Raw genomic sequence first — 24,979 nt, forward strand, 5'->3', positions numbered from 1 at the left:
ACAGTGAACGAAAATAGCTGTAAATTCAAAGCAGTGACAAATAATTGCAAAGATTATTCATATCTATTTAAAGCTTCAAATATAATTGTTTTATTTAATTACAGTAAAAACCATCTTCAACAATTTTAGAGTATATATTTGTTGTCCAACTTTTCACTACCTCATTGCTTTTTCACCTTTCATTGAGATGGATGGGGTTGGTGCAGTGATATCAGCTTCTCCACATCAGTTTGAATGTCACTCTGAAGGAGTCTCGGGTCGCCATGTTTCGTTGCTTTGATAGAAGTTGGCCGACTACACTGAAACTGCGCTGCACTGAATATGATGCTGGAAAGGCAATTAAGAACACCTTTACCTTTTCCAACAGTGCAGGATATCATTCAGAGATTGCTTTCTGCTTGCAAAAGTCTTGATATGATTTTTTGAACCTCGGCTTCAGGTCAAAGTCATCTTGTAGCAAGATCAGTTCTTCCTCCATCCAAGTGTTCAGGAATGGATTTATTGCCTAATCTGAAATTTGGATCAGGAAAAGATCCTGAAATCACTATGATATGTCTTTATGCAACTCACCTAGGTAGGCACAGTATACTTGAAGACCATCATTTAGTATTCTTTCTTTCTCTTCCAACAGTGGCAGAAATTGAAAAAGATTGCAACGGCCAAAGCTGCACTTAAATAGGGTTAACTTAGACAGAAGTGTGGAGATGACTGATTTGACTTTAATAAGATTCACAGCATTTCCTTGCAATTGAAAATTGATCTCATTAAACTTTGCAAACAATTCTGACAGTTCTGTCATGCATAATATCCTTGAGTTGATTACTCAATGAAGTATTCGAGTCTTAAAATAACTTTATCACAGTTTCAGTAGTTGAGAATTGAAAGCATGGGACTTGATTTTATTTACTGCTATGATAACGGTATTTAATGATTGTCCCGATCATTTAAGTTTATTGTTACAAGATGTTAATTGTGACACAATGAACAGTAAATATGCTTGTTACAACTTCTTTCAAGAAAGTAGCACAATGACAAGTGGTGTCCTGTCCTTGATGGTGCTCCATCTGTTACACAAGCAAGAACGTTGTTGAGTGGAATGTTCTTCTCTTAGAAACATTGTTCAGCAACCCAAAATATTGACTTTCCCTTCAAATCTGTTTCCAGTCCCCTTACAAATAACAACTCTTCAACCATGCTTTCACCTTTTGGAGAGCGTACATAAGCAAGAAGCAAAGGTTTATTGCTTGGCAAAATTGACTCAACCAACTGCAGAACAGAATCTGCTGTCCTAAGTATGTTGTACATGTGTCTTCCACATTCTCAGACATTTCATCTATTTGTCTTTGTGCCCAAGTGGAGTTTATTTAATCATTTGGTCTGGTGGGTTATGCAAAACCATACTCAGAACCTCCCTTACTACTGGCAGTATCAGATCTTCTCCAATTATATGGGGCTTTCCAGATTTAGCAATGAGCAATGCAATGTTGTATGAAGCACACAAACCATCACTGTTTTGTTGTGAAGTGCTGACAAACGTTTTAGAAGTGTTTTCCATTTCTGAAGGTTTTCACAAATTGGCTGAAAATAAGCCAGGTTTTTGTTGCTTTATCATACGTATTCTCTTCAAATGTTCAAGGAACCTGGATGGTTTCATTACTTCATTTGAAATAACTTTTTCATACAACAGACGTATTTGCTGCTGTTTGTTGTTTGGTGCTGCAATAAATCCATATTTCAGATATTCGACACTATACTGTCTACACTTTTTTGTTTCGTTTCAAGTCAAGTCAAGTCACTTCTATTGTCATTTCAACCATAACTGCTGGTACAGAACATAGTAAAAATGAGACAACGTTTTCCAGGACCATAATGCTACATGAAACAATACAAAAATTACACTGAACTACGTAAGAAAAAACACAATAACTATACTAGACTTCTGCCATTTTTGTTATGGATTAATAACCACGGTCAATCGCCTGTTGTTTAAATCCAACTTCAAGCACTGCGATCAATAAAGAGGAACGTTAAGATGTCATCATAGCGCAGGTAAAACAAGACTCTGTGCCTGAAGGTACATGAAGTGAGGCAGTGATATCTCAGTTGGGTCATTGGTTAGAAAAATGTGCTCAAGATTTTACTCCATTGAATGCTAATTCACTGGAATTACGTCACCGCATGATCAGAGTGTGGGAATCGTACTAGCTAACACCGTACTACAGTAGTGAATGGCAATAATTTGGAATTAACACAACTTCTTCAATTCAGATTTCTCATTACATGGCAAACTCCAAAGTGTCACATTGCTTTTCAACAACTATAATGTGCTTTGAGCAAATCTATGAGAAGGTGGGTTAGCAACATATGAGGTAAATATGTGATCATTGTAATCAATTATGAGGCACTAAAGATAAAATGCATATAATTAGTAATTCATTTCTTAAATTAACCCTGTAATCCCTCAGTTCCTCCATTTGCAACCAAGTGCCTCCCGATCACTCTATTTATTTTCACTGCTCCCTTAGAAACACCCACCACCCCCAGGAGGTGCTGAAATTGCCCACTTCGGGAATCACTGGCGTAGACTCAATGGGCTGACTTTCTGAAGTGGAGATGCAGTATTACTGGAGTGGCATGGTTTTACTGACTGTAAATAACAGGCTGTCAATTTGTCCGCAGTCAATCCTCCTGGCGATGTGAGATTGCAGGATGACCTTGCAGAGTGAAGTTTACTGTTAAGTTTGGTGTTATTACATGTGCTCTGATGATCTGGATTCTTTTTTGCAGCGTATTCAACTCTTACCATCATCTGAAGAGTATAAGAAAGTCCAGGCCCTCTTCCAGAGCAGTATGCAATCCAGCAAAATCCAGAAAATTGACAGAATCCAAAATGTTGGACTTTGGGAAATATTTCAGTGGTTTGTATATTGTTGTCATGATATTCAGTAGTGTCTGTCTGTCTATATTTCTTATGAGAAATGTACAGTACGGAATGTAGCAAAACGGGAAATAGAGACATTTAAATGGGGTATAAAAGGAGTTGAAAGACATAAGCTTTCACAAAATATCTTGAGCATAGCACAGTGATGAAGGTAAATATTTATCAAATTTTTACTGCTTTTAAAGAACAGAGTAAATGGATTTGTAGAAAAATCAGCACATTGTGTGGAAGAGAAATCATTGCAAGTGTGAAAAGAAAATTGTACTAAGTATGTTAACATAACCAAAAGTATTGTAATATTGTCATGCCCAATGTTTCAGCATTGTAGCTGCTATACAAACTATATGTAGGTTGTAACTATCATTTTTGGCAAAGGACAGGATGGCTTACATCTGGGATAGGAAAAGACTATTCCAGTAAGTTACAAACCAGATGATGAACTTGCATTCATATTTATGTAAACTTCTATGACTAAGTTTTTATGAATTTGTGCTGGAGGCCTTTGGAGTTCTTTGTGTCTTCCCATTTCAATTCTAGGAAGTAGCCATCCAAAATTTTCCCTATTTTGTGCTTATCCCCAGTTTGAAATCTACTCCAATTATGACTTTCAGATCCATAATTAGGTTTCTGCACTGCCATGGTAATTAAAAACGAACTCATAAGGAAGTATAAGTTGCATCCAGACTGAGTGGGGTAATGGTAAATGATCCTTTTTGACTCCACTGCAGTAGTTGTAACAACTGGCTAATTGATCGCTCTCTATTACCTTTTACCTTTGCCTGATTTTATTATTATCTAAGCAGTTTTAATCAAAGAATCACCTACTATGGCTCCAATGATATTATTTCTGTGACTCTTTACCTCATCTTCTTACAACCTTATTCTGCTGTTAACATTTCAAGTTAGTTTGCATTTTCTCAAGTATCTCAGAGAACCTTTCCTCCTTTCTCCATGCACTACATCAACTTGTCAAATATCCTTTTATCTTAATTTAATTTTGTTCCTGAATTCACTAGAGTCCCATTTGCTTAGCACTTGCATGTTAGCTTTTGGAATATATTTATCCTGAATGCTTTTTATTTATTCTGCTTTTCTTTGTAAAGTGTGTTGTTATTAAATTTATCTTTTATATAACCTATCAATTTTTGGTGTGCAGAAACATAGCTGTTTTTAGTACTGGTAGCCAGTTAGGTCAGCCACTACAAAAAGCTGCAAGATTGACAACTTCAGGGTCATTTGCAGCCACAAACAAACAATAAAATAAGATCTGCATGATTCCTGACAAAACCTCAGTCAATCTCATACAAATATGGGCAGCATACTAATGTGGTGATTACACAGTGCTGTTATGGCGCCAACCAAATTCAATTCTGGTACTGTAAGGAGTTTGTACATTCTCCCAGTGAGCATGTGGCTTTCTTCTCAGTGCTCTGTTTACCTCACACATTCAAAAGATGTACAGATTAGTAGGTTAATTGTTCATATGTGTGTAATGGGAAGTGGCAACACTATAGGAAGAATGTAACTCACGGTGTAGTCAGCATTGAATACACCAGGTTGTATATGGACAATGCATCTGATTAATGCCTCCGCCCAGCTGAGGGAGCAGTGCTCCTCCATACTGAACCACCCTTGGATAAAGGACTGAAAGCAGCAAGGATACAGAATGTTGCCTGGATCGTAGTTTGGTTGCACTACCACTGACTAAGTTGGGTGGGCTCTGCCAGATTCAATAGTAAGGGAACCAATGTAAGTAGATAAACCAACTTGAAGTCCTCATCTACAATCCACCCAAACAAATGAATCTGTCCATGCTAGCATTAATTAGTCACTGGTTTATTATTGTCACATGGACTGAGACAAAGAGAAAAGCTTTTGTTTGATTGCCACCCAGACAGATGAATTCATAGATCAGCACATCCAGGTAGAGCAAAAGGAAAACAATAACAGAATACAGAATATGGTGGCTGGCATCCGTCTGTCTCGAAGGACAATTGGCGACGATGATCATCTTCACAAGCCTGGGCAGAAGGTATGGATATCCTGAGATGCCCTGTCGTCAAGAGTCCCCTCTTGGCCTCATCAGTGTAGTCCAAAGGAAAGCTTATGAAGCAATGTGTTTGGCACCAGCTTGGCTTCAGGAGCCACTGGAAAGACTTTCAATGACGTCCAGCTGTCTTAGGGGCTCCACTCCGGACTTGCTGTCTGGGTTTACTCCCGTAGCCTTTGCCTCTCCTGAGGCTGCCCACAAGGCAGTGAGGCTATTTACCTATAGCTGGGGATCTGGTTCACAAGCAGCAAGGCATGTTCACACACCGATGGGCCTGCGTGCTGGGTGTGTAGGAGCCAGACCTCCTCCCCATCCTCTGTAGTTCAGCCTGAATCTGAAAGGAGTTCAGTTTCTGTGAGGAGGAACTATGTGAGGCTTGCTGTTGGAGAGGCTACATACCAGCAGGGAGAGTCTTACACATTCAGCTCTCCGTTTCGCAAGACTGCTAGCCAGCAATGGAAGCTGAAAGCGAGAACGACAAGCACTAACCACTACAATACCATACTAGACACGTCACAGCAACCATTTTGACATACAGAATGTAGTGCTACAGTTACAGAAGAAGTGATCATTAGTTCTCATGAATGCAAAGACCTGCCTGTCCACTGAGGATACCCTCCATCATGTTGTAGGGCACTACAATCATGCTAAATAGAATAAACAGAGCAAATTTGGAAATTCCAAACTGCTGAATGTCCATGGTAAGCATGGGAAATGGTCCTGGTGGGTTTAATGGGAAACAGGAACCAGTTAGTTTCAACGGAGCACAGAAAGCAGTTCCCTAGTAAATCTAAAGGCAGCGTGGGAAATGTGGGTCTAGTAAGTTAAAAAGGAGCACAGGTTACAGTAAGCCAGGTGCTGAACCATTGGGATTTCCAAACAACAAGAATTATTGATATTTTGCTGTTATTTCAAATTGGATTGAGGAAAGCAACATTGTGATGCAGCTTATGCCCAGTATTCTTGTTTAGCTCATTTGCTGATCAATAGTTCCTCAATATAATATCCAATGTGCTTGCTTACCTATTACCACAAAGAAGGAGACCACTCAGCCCATCAGATCTGTGCTAGCTCCCAGCAGAGCAATCCTCTATAATTAATTTTTTTCTCACATGCCTCTCCTCTTACCATTTATCCTCCACAATGGGGTAATTTACAGCAGACATACAAGCGTGTCTTTGGTGTTAGATTAGTGTAACATTTTTCTTAAACTTTACATTTTTCTGTGCTTGCTTATATTTAATCTATATCTTCTGTATGTGTGGTATTTATGGTATATTTTAAAGAGAACTTTCAGTAATTGTAGTATAGCTGATTCCATATTTTGCTAGAAGTTTTCCTGCAGTCCGTATCATTCCACTGAACCTGACTATTTCATGGTCTATGTCTTATCAATGGAATGTGCTTTATATGTCTAACTTGTATAAGCACAACTTTTGTTTTCTCCTTCTTTCATAACTTTTCTTTGTTCTTATAAAGCCTAATATCACAGTGGTAATCAAAACAACTCCAAATCCAACATTGAAAAAGTCAAGTTAAGTGTGATTGCAAAAGATCTGATACTTCTTAAAAAGGAGCTCAAAATTAATTTCTTGGAAATAGCTTCAGGAAATTTATTGCATTGAATTTGTATTTGGCTTCTCAGGAAAAAGGAGCAGATGAGGAAAATGAACGGAGCCAAGAATGTGAACGAACGCCTTCTTTTTCATGGGATAACAACTCCTGCAATTGTTGATGACATTTGCTTCCAGAACTTTGAATTGGGAACCGAGGCAGGAGATGGATCTCTATATGGCAAAGGTTGGTACTGTAGCTTTTCTTTATTATTACATTTCACAATTAAACCTACAAAATAATACTGGATATATCAGATATATAGATCTGGCTAAATTGTAATTTAACCTTCACCATTGTGATTTCCTTGAACCAACTTAGCTGCCAAATGAAATAGTAAAGGCAGAGAATATTGCACAAAGCTAATAAGAAATGACGTAAGACAATGCTCATTCCCAATGAACATATGATCAGACCTTGATCAGTTTCAATAGGTTCGTTAATCCCTACTGTAATTATGTTTACCATTGTAGGACTTGGGGAAAGGAAAGTTTAATCTTGATTCTCACCCTACTTCACTACCTGGAAGCTAGAATAATGATGGAATCGTTTTTATTTCCAGTGTTTCCTGGCTTAAATTTCTGATTGACACTCACTGTTAAGATCATGCCTAAATAATAACTACACTGGGAGTGAGCATGCTTCCATGTGATTGATCCAAAATAAAGCAAAGCATTAGATATGTTTTTGATAAAAACCTGTATCTTTTCAAAGAATTGCATGATTTGACAATGATTCACAGACATCATTCCAAATGTTGCTGTCAAATCTAGAATAAATTCAGATGGGGTGTCTCAACCCAGTTCACTGTAAACATGGTCCTTTGAACAAAACTGTTCCAAGGTGGTGCCAGAGCCCTCCAATCATGCAGCAGTTTATTTAGGAGGTGCTCCTCTCAAGGCAAATTTAGAATGTCTTGCATTTATTTCTGCTTTTCTTAACCTGGGAGAACTCAGTGCCAGAAGCATGATGCTCTCTATTCTCCACTGTTTACTCATAGATGAGCACAAAAGGTCATTAGCAATGTCATCACACAATTGTCAGCGGGAAGAGTGAAGCCATCCCTGTGTACTGAGCTGACCCTCCCTCCACACTATAACGTAGCTGTGACCAAGGGTGCAGGAAGTAGGAATCTGGCTTCTCCTGCAGTACTCCAGATATGAAATGATGCTGGTTCCAAATGCCCCTGTGTTTGACAGACTCAGTTGTGCTGGAAGTTATTCTTTTATAGAAAATATAATTGCGCGTGCGCACACACACACACTCTGATAAGTTTGTAGCCTAAGGTAGAAGGAGATGAGTTATTAACTTCAAACTTTCTGCATTATCACTCAAAGAGCTGAACTGCATGTGCATGTAACGAGAGTGTCTTGGACCTCCAGGTGGTCCACAGCAGGGGTGATTGATAAATTCGTGGCCTAAGGTAGAAGGAGATGAGTTATACAGCTCTCATTACATGCACGTGCAGTTCAACTCTTTGAGTGAAAATGCAGAAAGTTTGAAGTTTCTCCTCATCGCCTTCTTCCTTAGGCCACAAACTTATCAATCACCCCTGCTGTGGACCACTTTCTGGAGGTCCAAGATGCCGACTTCTACAAAGAAGGGATCCGTATGCTCCATGCCTGCTGGACTAAGTGTGTAAATGTAGGAAAAATAAATGTGCTAGGTTTTCTAAAATTGACTCCTTCTACCGTAGGCCATGAACTTATCAATCACCCCTCGTATATACACTGTATATATTATGTATAATTTACACACACACACCATTCTGCCATTGGTATTTAGGGCAGCAATGAAGGTCCTGCATCTCTGTCTGTCCTTGTCTACTCAGATGTCAAAGGATTCTTTATTGGTGTTTCTGTAATATATAGACATATATATTCTGGAGTTTCATTTTATTGCCTGCAGTAATCTAACTGATTATGCCAGATTTCCTTTCAGGAAATTAAGTATTGGTTTAGGAATTAAGAGTGAACAATAAAATCTTCAAGAGAGTAGGAACATGGTAATTTAATTTCTTTTCACTCCAGGGAAGCAGTAGCAGGCTACACGACTTCTCAAGTCCTCACCGAATCCTACATAAGTTCAGTGACTAACCACAAGAGATTCTGCAGATGTGCACACACAACGTGCTGGAGGAACTCGGCAGGTCAGGCAGCATCTGTGGAGAGGAATAAGCAGTCAAACTTGAGGTCCAAAACCCTTCATCGGGACTGTGAAAGATGGCTAAGGAAACAAGAATGAGAAGGTGGGGGATGGGAAGGAGATCAAGTTGGCAGGTAATAGGTGAAACCAGGTTCGGAGGAAGTTGGGTGGGTGGGGCAAGGGGAATGAAGTTCAGTGACTGAGCATCAACATTCCTCTGAAGTAAAGTAGTACAAATACTCACTAGGTTCTGCATAAATTTCAGCCCATCTCCCAATGGCCAACCCTCTTTCCCCTAGTTCTAAGCACCTCGAAGCAAAAATCCTGCCAAATTCCCTTGGAATTGTGTACATCTCAAGGAAACCAACTTTCACTCTTCTAAACTCATGTATACAGGGAAATCTTCAACAAGCATAATAGCACAGTCCTTTAACACAGGAAGTTAACAAACAAATCTGTAACCTGTGTAGTGGAAGTTGCAGCAAGGCAAGGACTAGAATAGTGTGCTGATAGAACAGAGTGCAGACACTGTATACTCCCAAGCTGAAGAAAACCTTTGAGAGCTAGACTTCCCTTTGATCAACCTTCTCTAAGTGTGATAAGCTGACTGAGACAGTACGCAGAATAGTACAGCTGCCCTAGCTGAACGTGGCACTTGAAAGCCCAGCTCTCCTTTCTATAGCCTTTCCGTTCAAACCTGGGAACCAGGGTCACCAAGCATACCAAGACAAGATAAAGATGCAAATGAAGGATCCTTGGGCTACACTTACTATTGGACAGTTATCTTACTAATTCTCAAGTATGATTGGCCTTTAACATATAGATTTAATTGGTTATTACAACCTGAAATCTGTATTATCATTGGTACTTAAATATGCAAATGATGGGATGCAGAAGTGCACAAAATTGCTATTGGGTCAATATCTGTATCTAACAAGTCAAATTCTGTGTAAAATGACATACCTGTTCAGACATCAGACATCTTAGTGACAGAGGCTGAACTGTTAACCTTGTGCACAAGTAAATAAAGTGTAAGTGATGAATGAGTGTGGGTTGTTCAGAGTCCATTTAATGAGTGACAACAGTGTGATAAAAGATTGGTAATAGAACAGAATATGGAGAAAAGCAGATGATGAGTCATTTTCAAGTTCTCACACTGTCCCTGGTGCTTACTTCAAGATAAGCACACTCGTGCTGACAACTTCATGTGACACCAGGTATGATCTAACCAAAATCCCGTACAATTACAGTGTGATTTCCTTCCTTCTGTATTCCCATGCCACTGTTCATCCATAGCTCTCAGAAATAAAGGCCAACAAACCATGTCCTTTCCTAATAGTTTGCCGCATCCCTGTGATTAGTTTCTGCAGTCTGTGATCCAGTGCGCAGAATTTCGTCTGCACACCCACACTCACTACATTCTCAGCACCTAAAAGTATTCTTTTTAAATAAATATTCCCCACACAAAGTGAATAACTGTATTTTTGCCACTGTGTATTCTGTCACCTTATTCGTTCACTTCTACCTGTGTACATTTCTTTTGCAAATTCTTACTTGAAGTTCACTTGAACACCAAGTTAATTTGGATATGAAGGCATCAATCTTTTCATATATATCATGTGACATGAATAACTGGGAGTCCCAAACTGATTGTTATGGCATACCACAAGTAACAATCTGCCAATTTGAAAGTTACAAGCTTGTTCCTTTCTTCTGTTTTCTGTTAAAACAATGACTGTAAATGGGCACGCAAGAGAGAGAATAAGTTGCAGGGCTACAGGATTGATTGGATTGCTTTACTGTGAGATGGCACGGAGTCAGAGAGATGAATGGTCTCCTTAAGTAATTCTGTTGTATAACCAATTTGTTATCATGCATACCTCCCAACCTCTTTAGTCCTTATTTACTTACAAGCATTTTGTAGTCCCTCATCAAAAGCCCTTTGGAAATCCATTTCTTTCCGTTCTTTGACTTCAACAACAAATAAATTAATTTATTTTCATCTACAGGAATACATTTTGCTGAGAAAGCATCTTGCTGTTTCTTTGACATGTACTCAGGATCTGCGAAAGAGCACAGCATCATGTTCTTGGCACGCGTACTGGTAGGAGAGTTTGCTCAAGGGCATAGAGCTTGTGACCAGCTGCCATCTAAGGATGGCACAAGGCTCAGTTGTTATGACAGTTGTGTTGACAACATTAGTGATCCCTCTATCTTTGTTATATTTGAGAAATATCAGATTTACCCAGAATATGTCATAGAATATAATACTAATTTAACGTAAAAGTCAAACGTTTCTGCAAACTGTCTGGAATAGAGGGTCATTCTCAAAAATGTGATGCAATCAGCACTCTCTTTACAGGAATTCAAAGCTTTCTAATTTTCACAGTTGTAGTTAATTGGCACTGTTGTGCACCTTATTTATTAATCTGTGTTACTGCCTGCCATAAATCAGAAACAACCTGTCCCAATACTTCCAAATGCTGGGGTAATGGCTAGCATACTCTTTCATTGCCTACAATTGAACAGACGGTGAGAGAATCTGAACAAAATTCCTACATGTTTATTACTGGCAACTAAAGATGAATCCTTTTTCCGTTTCCCACCCATGCCACCTGCCCCCGTCCACCCCCACCCTCTTTTTCCACCACCATTCACCAAATGAACGGCTCACGATCTAGAAATGGCAGCAGGGTTGCAGTGGCAGCCCCACATTTGTTTTACTCGGGTCCAACTTTGTTCTTGGCCAAACTTCCTTTAGTAAAATGCATGAGCACTGAAATTCATGAATCTCCTGTGTAGCTGGATTTACTCAGTTATCTGCAATGTGCATTTAATTAGTGTGGGAACTTTTTGATCTTTCTCATAGGATAAAATTTATTTTGGGGAGCAACAAGGATTTATTAAGTTGATAATTTATTTTTGGTGACAGTTTGATTTTGATTCAGGGAGAGAGAATCTTTAATACTATGGATGACTTTTAAATTGGCATAGGTGACTTTCCATTTGTTTATTTGATTTATTGCTTATATTTGCTATTGGAAATTTTTACTGATATGTAACCATGTTCAATGTATTGGAGTGGTATTACTTTATAACAATTATTATCACTACCTTCACAAATCTTGGAATGAAAATTATTTGACTGGTATTTGTTGCCATGAAAGATGTACTAAATATTCTGCTCCATCCGAAATGGGTCAACATGCTGATAAAGAGACTGTATTTGTTTCAATTTTACATTTTCACAATATGATTTTACAGTCACCTGTAGAGTTCAGAGCATTTACCTCATCTCGGTGTAATATTTTTAAAGAATTCAGTTTTGTGCTGAATATTTGTTACTTTGTTAAAGTATTAAAAAAATTGGAAAATGTTCTTGGATTAGCATCAGCTGATTTGTCTGATTATCAACAGGGTACTACATTCTTGTATATTATGGAGTTAATTTTTCAGTGCATAAGGTTTCCAGGCATAAAATATGAATTGGTAATTGTAAACTGCTTGACTAAATAATTGTGTTGCAGTTCACAGTTCCTTCTTTTGGGTCTTGCTCTGGGTGCCTTTGGTTACAATGGAGCAACCAGCTGACCATGCGGTTTTGTGATTTAGGGTTATAACAATATCCTTATGGTCTGTGTTACTACAAAAGAAAAAGAGAAAATGCTGCAGATACTTAGTAGGTTAAGCCACATCCATGGGAAGGGAAACAGGCTCAATGTTTGAGGTCGGAGACCTCAGTTAAAAATGAAAGTGAGACAATAGAAGCTTGTGAAGCTGAAGAAAGGATGGGTGACTGTGGGAGGAAGCTGTAAACAAAGCATCTGGTCACTGAATGAAAGGTACAAAGGAATGTGGGAGTTGCAAGGTGCAGATATTCTCTACTCCCACAGATTGAAAAAAAACTAATATTACAGATTACTGACTGATACGGAACAAGAAATCACATTACCTGAAGTAGTAGAATTCAAAAATGAGTCCAAGAGGTACTCACTTGTCAGAAAATGAGGTGGCTGTACAAACGACGACAGACCAATATGTCAGAGAGAGGGAGTGGATTAGAGAATGAAATTGCAAGTCAATGGGAAGCCCAGGGTTACCCCTGTGGACTTAGCACAGGCGGTCTGCAAAGTGATCACCCAATCTGTGTTGTGTTTCTCCAGTACAGAGGACAGTACATTGTGGACACAAATAAAGTGCAGTGGGTTAGAAGTGCAAATGAATTGCTGCTTCAACTGGAAAGATTATTTTAGTCCCTGAATGGTGAGAAGGAAAGCAGTGAATGGATAAGCACAACGTCAAAGGTTCAAAGGTTCATTTATTATCAGAGTAAACAACTCTGAAATTCTTCATTTCTCCGGGTAGCCATGAACTGTGGTTGCAAGGGAAATTGCCGTAAGAAGGGCAGTGTTGGTTGGAGGCAACAGCAGAGTGTCCCAGGTTAGCCTTCTGGACTCACTACTGAATTTTATAGCTTCAGGTGACGTTGCCTATATTGGTCAGCCATCTGTAATATTAGTACGGCATGTGTTTTGTATTTCCTTTTTGTTTCCTTCTCTAGGAGTGAAGGATATGCCCAGCCTGAACTGACCTGCATTTTGCAATTCCCACCTTTTGTCTGAGTTCTCACCCTCTGTATTCACTCAATGAACAGATAACCTGTTTATAACATATTCCCAGATCTAACCTATCAGCTACATCCCACCATCCCCACACACCCCTTTGCTTCTGCACTCCCCCGTCCCCACTGCATACAACTTCCAGTAAGCTGGTCGAGCATTCGGACGCACAGCCTCTCGGGGGTCAACGAAAGGTGCTTTTAGCTTTTTTAACGATTGCAAGATAATGCTGGACATTACGAACTTAGGTATTGCAGGTCTAGATCATCAGCGAGCTGCTTGTTGGAGGAGCTGGACCTGGTGTGGACCGTGTCGTTGCCTGCTACTGAAAGGTGTTGGAGTCAGTGCGCAAAGGCGTGTGCAGTCTAACAGTGGCTTGGACGTGATGGTCTTGGAGGTTTCTTCTGCCATCACAAGATCCTGTTGGACATCAATAATGCAAAATGCAGCAGGTCCGTTTCCCTTGTTTATTGGAACGACTGATGATGGGGGAGCTGTGTGGCCTCAGTTGCAGCCGCCCAGGAGAAGTGATGCCAGAGGCAGTGTGACATGGCATCCATGCCAGGTTGGGGGTTGGCCCCTCCCGTCAGTGCTGCTATCCAGTGTTTGCTTAGTGGAAGACAAGTTGGATTGCGTACATTCGTCTGCAGACTGCTGAGGACTACTTATTCTTGCCGATAACACTCATGTAATATCTATTTACAGGATATTTCACTCAAGGACTTGTACTATGTATTTTCTTTGTGTGATTATGTTTACTTGCAATTGTATATGTGCTATTTGTGTCTTGTGCTGTGTTTGACTGTTGGCACTATGTTTTGCACCTTGATCTCAGGGGAATGCTGTTTTGTTTGGCTGTATTCATGTATGATAATTGATTGATAATTAGACTTGACCTACTAACTTTATAAGCTTCTTTTTCTCCATTTCCATTCTGCAAAAAGGACTTTGATCCAGAACGTTTTCTTTCCACCATTATGGCCTGATCTGCCAGTTATTTACAGCATTTGTGTTTAAATATTTGTGTTTGAAATGTGTTTCTTCAGTCTCTCAAGGGATAGCAGCAAGCTCTGAGAAGACAAGACCAGCAATTAATTGTTCTGCTCTTTTATTTCATAATGAGCATACATTGGAAACTGTTACAATCAAGTTTAGTTCAACCTATACAATCCATCCTTTGTATAATAATACAAAATAATGAATACAGTATTTTCCACATCATCTCACTTAACTAAATTTATAATTACTCCACTGCACCAGTCTTTTCTGGGCATGACTTCATAGAATCCTGCAAGGAAGGAGGTCTTTCAGCCAGTTGATTATCCAATTCATTCTTACTCAATGACTTTTTTATTTTCTTTAAAAATAAACTCCATTTTTAAAGCTTCATTAATGTTCTTGCCTTTTCTTGTTTATAGTACAGAAAAGTTGATGCTTTCCCGACATAATGAGTTCGGGCTATGCAACAACTTCTCAGGCAAGGCCCTGAACTATTTACCTTTAATGGGACAAGTGACACCAAAGATGTTTTAATTACCTTTCCTGTTTCCCTGTAAAATCATGCACATCAAAATTACGTTATTTTACAAATTTATAGTAAGTGTCAAATAGGTCTTAACATATGCCTGGCATTTGGTTACTGATTCAATACTTAAAGGGAACTGGTTACAGCTGTATGTCAGAAAATTACACTAAAACAAAACAACTTATTTTGCAGTTCTCTTTATTAAATTGTTGCTAAGAAAGTGAATTCTAATTACTACAAATTATGTTATGAGCATTGCGATAAATCAGTCTGATTCATGATGCGCTGAGTATTTTGACTTCAAAGAAGTTTGTAGCCACAAACAAATGGGAGTTCATCTGAACAGACTCTGTTATCCCATGTGCCTCCAATGTCTGAAAGAATAATTGAACATTTTGTCACAAACATGGCTCAGATACTCCTTTGTGTATGTGTTGCTTTTCAATCTCCCGTTTATATACACAGATGTCTTCTGTTGTAAGTGAATACTGAATTAGGATATTTGATACTAGGTTTCTGATCGGTGATGGGAATGTACTTTCTACCAAGTCCAATGAGCTACCTTTACTAAATTCTATGACATAACTCTTTTGCATTCTAACTCCCTAACCATACTCATTTGTCCTGGATAAATAATTGGAAGTTGCGAAGAAATTGCAGGGAAAGTTCTAAAGAAGATATCAACACCTCCTTGGTTGACTGTGCTTCACTGATCCAGAGAAAAACAGTATGGATTCGCTATCACGAACAAACCAGACAGGATTGGGGCGATGAGGTTAAGGGTTGCTGTGATACTCCTCAGGGAATCCTTAGCCATTAGCTACTGATAGGTCACCTTAAGCAACATAGTTTACATGGGTGAAGTTCTAGGCTTGAGGTTTCTTTGATCATGCTCCTTATAATTTTAATTACCATGTTATAAACATGATTTATGTTCCAATTTCTTGTGGAATTGTCATGAGAAGTTCAAAGTCAATTCTCACAACTAATTTTCAGCTGATTCAATCTTTCTATCTATGCTCAACCCAGTGGAGGGTCTTTGTTACCTTAGCATTTTTGCAGGTTCCTGGAGTGACAAAGCATCAACAAATATTTTACAGTATTATCTTGACTGCTGTCCTTAAAGTTCTGAATACCGTTGATTTATGGTAGCATATGCTTCAGAACATGACCACATAGTCCTAGGACTAATGGAATAGATCCTGCAGTAATTAAAGAGATCTTTGATTAGAGTAAGAAACTCATCACAATTGATAACCTCTTTTTGAATAGATGGTGCTTTGATACAGAAAGTGTCGATACTTTTGAAATGAGAAGGATTACTGGAACATAAACACACAATGAACCTAATATAGAACCTTGTCATAATATTGAATGATAGCAAATGAAAGGAAAGACCCTGCAGTTGGCCTCAGTACTGAGCAGTTGAAGAGAACTATTTCATAAAATGCTGTGTGATATTCTGACCTCAGTACTGGTATTCCAACGAGTCATATTAATAAGGGACAGATCAACCAATTTAATTATGCATCTACCATAAAAGGAGCAACTTGATTTTTCAGGCCAATCTATGAAAGAAAATGTTCTAAAGATATGATAAACTAGATTTTAATGCTCAGTTCACCTCCTGTTGTTGAGCTCAGACGTATTTAGCCTTAAAGTTCCTGCTGTGCAAAACTCTAATGCCTATCTATAGAGAGGGTTCATTTTTTTGCCTCACCTTATCAGTTACACTCCTCCAAGCTTCTGAAATTTACTTGTGTATCCATACACACATCAACAGAAATCACGACTGCAACGTACCTTCAGAATTAGTGATTACACAGTTGTCCCTCTCTTCTTTATCTTCAGGTTGGTCATGTTTCCACTTTGTGAAATCAGTTGCTGATCCATCAGTCCAAAGGTAAACACCCTCCTTTATTAAACAGAAGGATCAGTAATAACGTAAATTTCTATTAGCATACCATTTGTGTCGAATTTGAAGTGGGATGCTCAGCATCATTGACAGCAGTCAGCCACTTGGAGGGGTAGAGAGTCCTCCTACAGTAATAATCATAAGAACAAGGTGGAGGTATTTAAGGAGGGAATCCCAAGGTATGGATTTTAACTGGATGAAGGACAATTTTGAGGCAAAGTAGACAGAGCTAAAGGCATTAGATAGATGTTGAAGAGCATAGTGTGAGAATGGGCATAGATGTAGGAAAGATGGTGAGCGTAATCTTTTTGGTAGAGAAGATATAATGCTAAAACACGTGTACATTTCTATCTTGTGTCATTTAAAACCACAAGTTCAAACTAAAATTGAGTACTGTAAACAGAGTCAAAGTGCATACTATTAGATAAAGTTTATGTTGCAATTACATTTATTGGTGGTAGTTCAAAGAAAGCAACTGTGACTCACCCAGGTCTGATTGCAGCCAAGCAATTGATCAGTACAACAGTTGAGTTGAGTACTGAAAAGTTACAACTGGACACTGTCAGTAAACATTTGAAGAGATTCAAGAAGGGGGCCAGTCAGAAGAGGAAAATGAGAGGGTAAAGGGTGGATGAATGAGAAGTCCAGCAGCAACTGGATGGGAAAATAAGCTGTTGCCATAAGTTATCTGGGTATGAATCATATAAGAAACTAAGGGAGCAAATCTTAAATTCTCTCAAGCTAGCTCGGCCACATGCTTTAAAGACTGATCCTAAACCTTCAATCTCCATTCCCTACACGATTTCCAAATCATGCCCAAATTGCTTAATCTTGAAAATTCCCAATGGGAGATACCCAACCCTTGAACCCAATTCTTTTAGTCAATCCTAAATGGCTGATCTTCACCTGGAGTCAATAACCCCTGATTCTACATGCTCCAGCTAAATGGCAGAGGCTCCTGGCATGTTCCCTGTCAATCTTTCTGTCTTCTTTGCCTCAAAGTGATAACATTTATTCTAAATTCCAATCTTTAATGGCTCCTCAGTACAGTAATGAAATTCTGCTGCACAGATTCAAAGGCAAGATCATACAGATTACTGTTGGTGTTGTCCTACCAAAGGACAAAACTCAGCCCTGTGGCATTGCAAGCAGTATCCTGACGGCCTGAAAATTGCCCATTTGTTCCCATTCTGTTTTCTGTCCTTGAACTAAACTTCTATGCATGATAGAATCCGGTGACCCTGCATTTTACCTCGGAGAGTTTTACATGGTATCCAATCAAATGTCTTTTGAACATCCAGATATAATATCTACTGCTTTCCTTTACTGGTTACATTGGTAAAGAAGCCTATAACTTTGTCAAACAGAATTTCATTTTAAGAAAAACGCTTATTTGATTTGAGTATAGTTTCTTGTGTTATAACTTTTGAATTAATGTCCTTCCACTTATTAAGTTGCCATTTTGTTCTATGACCTACCCCTGCTGTTCTTCCTTGACCTATTCTATGGCAGCAAGAATGGGAAGTCCTATCAAGATGGATACAGGCAGGTGAGGTTTTTGATGGGTGAGTACATGAAATTTCAGTTCATTAATTCAGTTGTTTCATTCAACACTTTCTTCCTCACTGAACATCAAAGACAGTTTTTCCCTTATGAGAATAGATTGAGTGAACTCGGCCTTTTCTCCTTGGAGCGATAGAGGATGAGAGGTGACCTGATAGAGGTGTATAAGATGATGAGAGGCCTTTATCACGTGGATAGCCAGAGGCTTTTTCCCAGGGCTGAAATGGCAAACACAAAGGGGCATAGTTTTAAGGTGTTTGGAAGTAGGTACAGGGGGGATGTTAGGGGTAAGTTTTCACACAGAGAGTGGTGGGTGTGTGGAATGCACTGCCAGTGACAGTGGTAGAAGCAGATGCAATGGGGCCTTTTAAAAGACTCTTAGATATGTGCATGGAACTTAGGAAGGGCTGTGCGGTAGGGTAATTCTAGGCAATTTCTAGAGTAGGCTGCATGGTTGGCACAACGTTATGGGCTGAGAAGTATGTAATGTGCTGTAGTTTTCTAGGTTCTATGTTCTAGATCATAAAGTATGTTCAGCTGAACTATTAGTGAAACTGGACCACATTGCTACAATCACACAGTCACATTTACCTTGTGGCAATCGCTTAGAACAATCCAAGCGCTGGTCTGAGCTGGGTTGTTACGTTTTATCAAATCCTGAATGAACTGATTGTGTTCTCCCCAGTGTATGGAGGCAAGGTGACCACCTGGTGCATACATTTGGCAATATATCTTCAAGTCAAAAGAAGATAGTTTTAGAACTTTTCTTTCCATTGATTATGTTAAGCAACATCAATTGTTTACTGTGCTTTGTGCTACCTAAGACCAAACCAGTAATACAGGAAAGATAAATTCTTTAAAAAGGCTTCTCATAAAATCATGGGAATAAAATTGGTTAATGGAAATGTACGTACAGATGGCAATTATACCCCTTCATTCCGTCCTTCGACTAGTCTTCCTGCTGAAAACTTTGTACTAATCTTGCCATTTATTTTCCCCTCAGCATCAGAAGGGATTGATGGCTGTGACTGGGATTACAGTGGAATTGTCTGAATGACCCAACCCCCACCCCCACCTCTGCCATCTTTTACCCTTCACTCTGCTCCTGCTTTCTTGGATCACTTTCCCTTCACCAGCTACTGCCCTTTTCCTGGTGTTGTCAAGCTTCTGTGATTGATAGCTTCCCAGGACAGCCAGCAAATGCCTCTAGTTCAATGACCTGATGTTTAATTTCTTTCCAGACAAAAATTAAGACAAGATACCAGGCCAAAGTTGTAGTGCTCTATGCTTTACTCAAGCCACCTTCCACCCTTATGAGTGCATCTGCCTAACCCATTGTTTTGCTCCCAGGTGTTAACATAAAACCTTTCTTGAAAGCATCTGTGATGCTTGCCGTAAGTTTGCCATGTCTTAACAAGTTCTAATCTCTACGCATTCTCTCTCCATGTAGATGTGTATTTCTTAAATTTTCAAATGAATTTACTTAGTATCAGTATTTTAACTGCATCTAAGATTGGTGTCCAAGCATCCACTGCCCCTTCATTAAAAAAGTTCCTCAACACATTAACAGCTAATTTTACCTTTCAAGAATCACTTCTTTGCTTTTAGGAATGATGTAATTCACTTCAAAAACAAAGCTCTTCGTTGTTTTAAATGATCCCAAACTGACCTTCCCAGTGACTAATTAGTTCTATCAGTGCCCACTCCTGTCTGTTCCTTCCTCTCCTGTAGGTGTAAACATGTTCCTCGTGTGTCCACTGTACACCAATTTCACTAATTATTCTTTGCTATGGACCCAAGCAGTGTTTACTACTGGGCTCATCTCTCCCTTGTCCCCACTGTGGGGACCGCATCCCAAAAAAGGGAACTGAATCTTCAACCTTGCCAATCAGCATTATTTAGCCGTGTTTTTTTTTAACTTTCCCTCGGTAGAAAAGCCTACCACTAGGCTTGCAGTCTCTATTCTCCATGGATGTGGGGATTGGGTTGGGTTTCAGGCCCATACAAATCCCAAAATGTTTGTTGTAATACTCAGCGCAATGGTTAGATAATATTGCATGTGTTTTTAACATAAGCTATCTATATATACATAAATAGTATTTTACTGCATTTTCCTGTTAGAATGAACAGATGAGCCATTTTTTAAAAGAGGAAGCAAATGAGCAGTCTGGTTCTTACCTCAGCTTGAATCCAACTCATTTTGGCATGGTAGTATCTGTAACAGGTAGATAAGTCAAGGTTATAAACCCACCCTACTAAGTAAGGTGCTTGGAAGATCTGGGCATCATGTGAAGATTTCTTTGGTGTTTTGTTCCCTGAAGAATTTGCTTTTTCATTTTCATCCTCTGTGGAAGAATCAGATTCTTTCTCTATCTCATCCTCTAGAAGATAAGCATCCATCTTTGTCACATTATCTGAAGAATGAGAGAATTCCGTTTCCGATCTGTGTTCTGAAGGGGGATAAAGTTCCACTTCAGGAAAAAGATCAGATGCCTTTTTGTGGTTCTTGGGAATGAAAGCAGGGAAAGGAAAAGAGAAAGGGATCTGGTGTGGATTGGTGTCTGGTGGGAATAGATTGCTGATCATGGGATGATTTTGAGTTGATAGTGCAAACAGAGGACGGGCAAAATCTCCAATGAGGGTTGGTTTGTTCTGAGAATAAAAAGGGTGAAGGTGGTGGGAAGGAGATGTGGGATAGGAGTAAGATCCTAATGCCTTGTTTTGAGGTGGAGGGACAGAATAGGCATAAGGTTTCATTAAGTTGGATTTCTCATGGAAAGGAGAAGCACGAGGATGCAACTTCACTTGAGCTTTGTTGTCGGGTAAATGGGGACGACGACTTGGCACTTGTTTCTCGTTCAGTCAACTTGCTATATTGTGAACACTAACAGTTGCTGTTAAATAAATAAACAAACTGAAAAAAAATCACCAGAAATCCCAAAAGTATTTTGTTTCTAAAAGCAACAGTCTTTGCACTTAAGCTAAATTCAAGCTAATGTCAATATTCCATTTCAGAATGCTACAAAAATTATACAAAGGTATATAGTTTAAATTGGAAGAAAAAACATGTTGAAATAGAAATTATATGAATCATTTGTAAATACTGAGTAAACTAGTACCAAATCAAATAATAATATAATACACTTTTTATTTAATATAATTTAGAAACAAAATATACTTCAAAATATTAAGCAATTTAATAACAAATCTGTATGTTCGATAAATGGGAAATTATTAATGAGCAGAAAGTAATAATGAGAAGCTACTTATCATGCATGTGAATCACCAATAGAAATTTATTGTGCAAGAGATGTTTCAGGATATTCCGATTTGAACATTGCTGGGAATATGAACAGACCAGAGATATTTCAATGCTAACCCAAAGGGAAAGATAATGGGACATATCATTGTTCCTGAATGCATCATGTAGTGACAGAGAGCATTGCAAGCTCAGAAGTGGACCTCCACCTCACAAACTGCCACCCAACAGCCTCCTTGCCCCCTCCCTGCCCCAACTGTGGCAATTCCCATATTGAGCCAGCAATTTGAGTTCCCAAACTTGAGCAACACACACAAAATGTTGCCTGGCCTGGGAGGGCGAGTTCCTCCAGCATTCTGTGTGTGTTGCTCAGATGTCCAGCATCTGCTGATATTCTCTTCTTTGTGTTCTCAAACTCAATGGTTTTGCCTGAATTATTTCTCAGCAGAAGACTCTTCCAAACAACTGCTATTCTTTGAAATAAGAGAAAGGATATTCTAACTATCTTAACATTTCCTTTAATTGTCTTAATCCATACCCTAAATGAAATCTGACAAGTTCGTTTACTCTCAGCAATCTAATAACTTAGTTCTCAAGCTACATCTAGTTTATCTTTGCTTACTGTATCTGTCATATTGCAATAGTAGAATCAGGAATCAAAATAATGGAATCAACTTGAGATGAAGAAAAAGAAAAATATATTTGTATGAATTCCAAGATTTAGATGATGGAAGGTTGCAGATGACTAACGGAAATTCACAAGAAAATAAATTTTATTTTGAGAAACTGTTATGCAGCAAAGAAATCTATTTTTGAAGAAGCACACACTTAAGTAAGTTGCAGGTATTTCACTATTAGCCTTTAAATTAAACTTTTATTTCCAACTCATAACAGCAATTGGGATGCTATTAACCATAAAACACAATTCTATATTTATTTTATGCTCTAAATTAAGTTTAATACACTGAAGATCACCAACTCCAAGGTCCTTTGTAACAGTCAGCAAGCCCCATGCATCATATATATTTGATATACTACACATTGCTTTTGAAAATTGCTGGAAATTGTCCACCTAAAAAATCAAAGTTCATCACACTAATCATCAATGACACCTACGTTTTGATAGTGGGTTTCTTCCCTCTATGTCAGATTCAAGTCCCATGTCATATACTTAAGGAAAATGTCAAAGTTGACAGTTAAGTTCAGTCTCAAGACATGCTCTAACGTTGGCAGTGCTGCCTTAAAATGAAGTCCCACCTAACCTTTCAGATGCATGCAAATGATCCCACGATAGCAAAAGAACAGCAGGGTGATTTTTACCTGATGTCCTGGCCAACAATTGAACCTATTTGTGGAAAATGTCACTCTTCCTAAGTAACAACAGTGATATTACCAAGTGCTTTTTTAAAAAAAATCAAATCTGTTTCGGAACATCATGAGAATGTGAAAGGTATTATAGAAATGCAGAACTCATTTAGTATAAATTCAATGAGTGCTAAATATCTACAGTAGCTTTTTTACATTCTATTGATTTCAATGCAACTACATTTCAGAGGTGGGGGTTAGTTTCTGACTGGTGATGAGTTTCAATACTTTTTTTTCCTCTTTTTTTTCTGATTGGCAGTCCACCTGTCGCTCATGCTGGAGCTAACAGTTTCAAGCAAAGCTACTTAGCTGGGAGATAGAGCTCAAGTTGAGATCACCAGGGTCAGATCTTTAACATTGTGGACTGCTTGGTTTTAAATGAATTTAAGTACCAAATGTCATTAGCTTTCTTGTTCAATAGTCAGGTTGTAACTTATAATTAAAGATGCCATAACTTGAACTTTCACTACGTTTGGTAAAGAGCACTATCAAGTTACATCACTAAAACTGACCTGCAGCATCAATGGAAAGCAGAACAGTGATCAGCGAAATCATCCTCAGTCTCACGTCAGAAAAATACTTCTGTTGGCTGAAATTTAAAAAAAAATAAATTTAATTGCAAACTACTTTTAATTTATTGATACAACGTACTAACTGTCCACTTAGATTTGTTCTTCATTCAGCATGATTATTACGTGTGCCAATTATATATGTGACAACAACAGCAATCCTCTAGAATTGCAATAACTACGTACAATTGGTTAGATCAGTCTTGATGTCAAAATCACAGTTGACCAATGAGTTATTGACAGCTGCTAGCAAGGACTGCAGTGATACAAAAAGTTGTGCTCTTTCTTCTCGTGACAGTAGTCACCAACAAGTTGAAAGATAGGACTGTCGTGAATATTCAGTTCAGGGAAAGACCCCCAGTCAAAGGGAAATTTAGAGTATAACAAATCTGTTTAAATCTGTGCTGAGTGTTACCTTCAATTCTAATTATAAGTAACTCATTAACTATATTTGGAGGGAAAATGCATGTACACATATCAAAAACGGATTCCAGGACCAAAGTATCCTGTCAGAGTGAAAAAATGTTGAAAGCACATACTGAAACAATTTTCTTTGTTTTACTCAATTTTGAGGTTTTGTTCAATTACCAGCTTACTTGATAATACTTCTTTCATAGCAGAATTGCAGATGGACTGTAGGTAAATACAAGATACAGGGGTGTATAGTTTCTGCTTTGGGGCAAATCAACAAACAAGACACACACATTGTGCTTGGTCTTAAGCATTGATATTTTTGGAAGTTTCCTCTCAGATTCATTCTCATTTCTTAGTGTAAAATCTTACTTATGAAAATTCTCTTACAGAGTGAAGGCATCTCTGGGCAACAGTCTGAACATGAATAGCATCCAACTCCAGGGAATAGATGATTAGTGCCATCTCTATGCTCAACAAGGATATCAAGCAGTTTCCTAGTGTGATGTCATTATTCCATTTTGGGTCGATGCCATGTGATCAGACCCCTGCGATATCTTTGTCAGAAGTGGCAACTCTCGGGCTCAGGTGCCAAGCTGCTTAATGTTTTCGGTATTCTGGCCGCATCCCAAACATTTCACAACAGTTGCTGCACTTGTTGTGTAGTTAATATTTCACTAATATTTGAGTAATATTGTAAATATATTATTTGATTAAGCATTCTTCATTGTTTACATAATTCATTACGAGTTATATGTAGAAGTATGTGAATGGTATACGTCATTATGCCACCATGTCAGAAGTAATCGCCTCACAAAAATATATTGAAACTAAGGAAACACTAAGCCCAGCTGTGTTTCTCTTTTGATTAGTTTTATGTTTTGGAGTTACCCTACATAACAGTGGTAAGAGATGACTACCTTCTTGTTGAAGCGCAGTGAGATATTTGAGTTTACAAAAGTGCATCACTCTTTCTTCGCAAGAAAAGTGAAAGCGTTGAGTC

The 24,979-nt window shown here is 38.6% G+C and overlaps 1 protein-coding gene across 3 annotated transcripts in view; it reads left to right on the top strand.

The window, feature by feature from the left end:
• Nucleotides 1-24,759, top strand: part of LOC140202620 (protein mono-ADP-ribosyltransferase PARP12-like) — an 84,356-nt gene extending 59,597 nt beyond the window's left edge. The window contains exons 10-12 of one of the 3 annotated variants that reach the window (XM_072267686.1): nt 2,788-2,918; nt 6,637-6,791; nt 24,369-24,759. In XM_072267686.1, coding sequence (XP_072123787.1) covers nt 2,788-2,918; nt 6,637-6,791; nt 24,369-24,373 — 291 coding nt within the window. In that variant the 3' untranslated portion in view covers nt 24,374-24,759. Of the gene's footprint in view, nt 1-2,787; nt 2,919-6,636; nt 6,792-8,635; nt 8,912-10,759; nt 14,771-24,368 lie in introns of those variants that run through there. The other 2 variants (XM_072267684.1, XM_072267685.1) reach the window with 2 other exon arrangements.
• Nucleotides 24,760-24,979: the final 220 nt, after the last annotated feature.

The sequence above is a fragment of the Mobula birostris genome, chromosome 9 (assembly GCF_030028105.1).
Source record: "Mobula birostris isolate sMobBir1 chromosome 9, sMobBir1.hap1, whole genome shotgun sequence".
Taxonomy (NCBI): Eukaryota; Metazoa; Chordata; class Chondrichthyes; order Myliobatiformes; family Myliobatidae; genus Mobula; species Mobula birostris.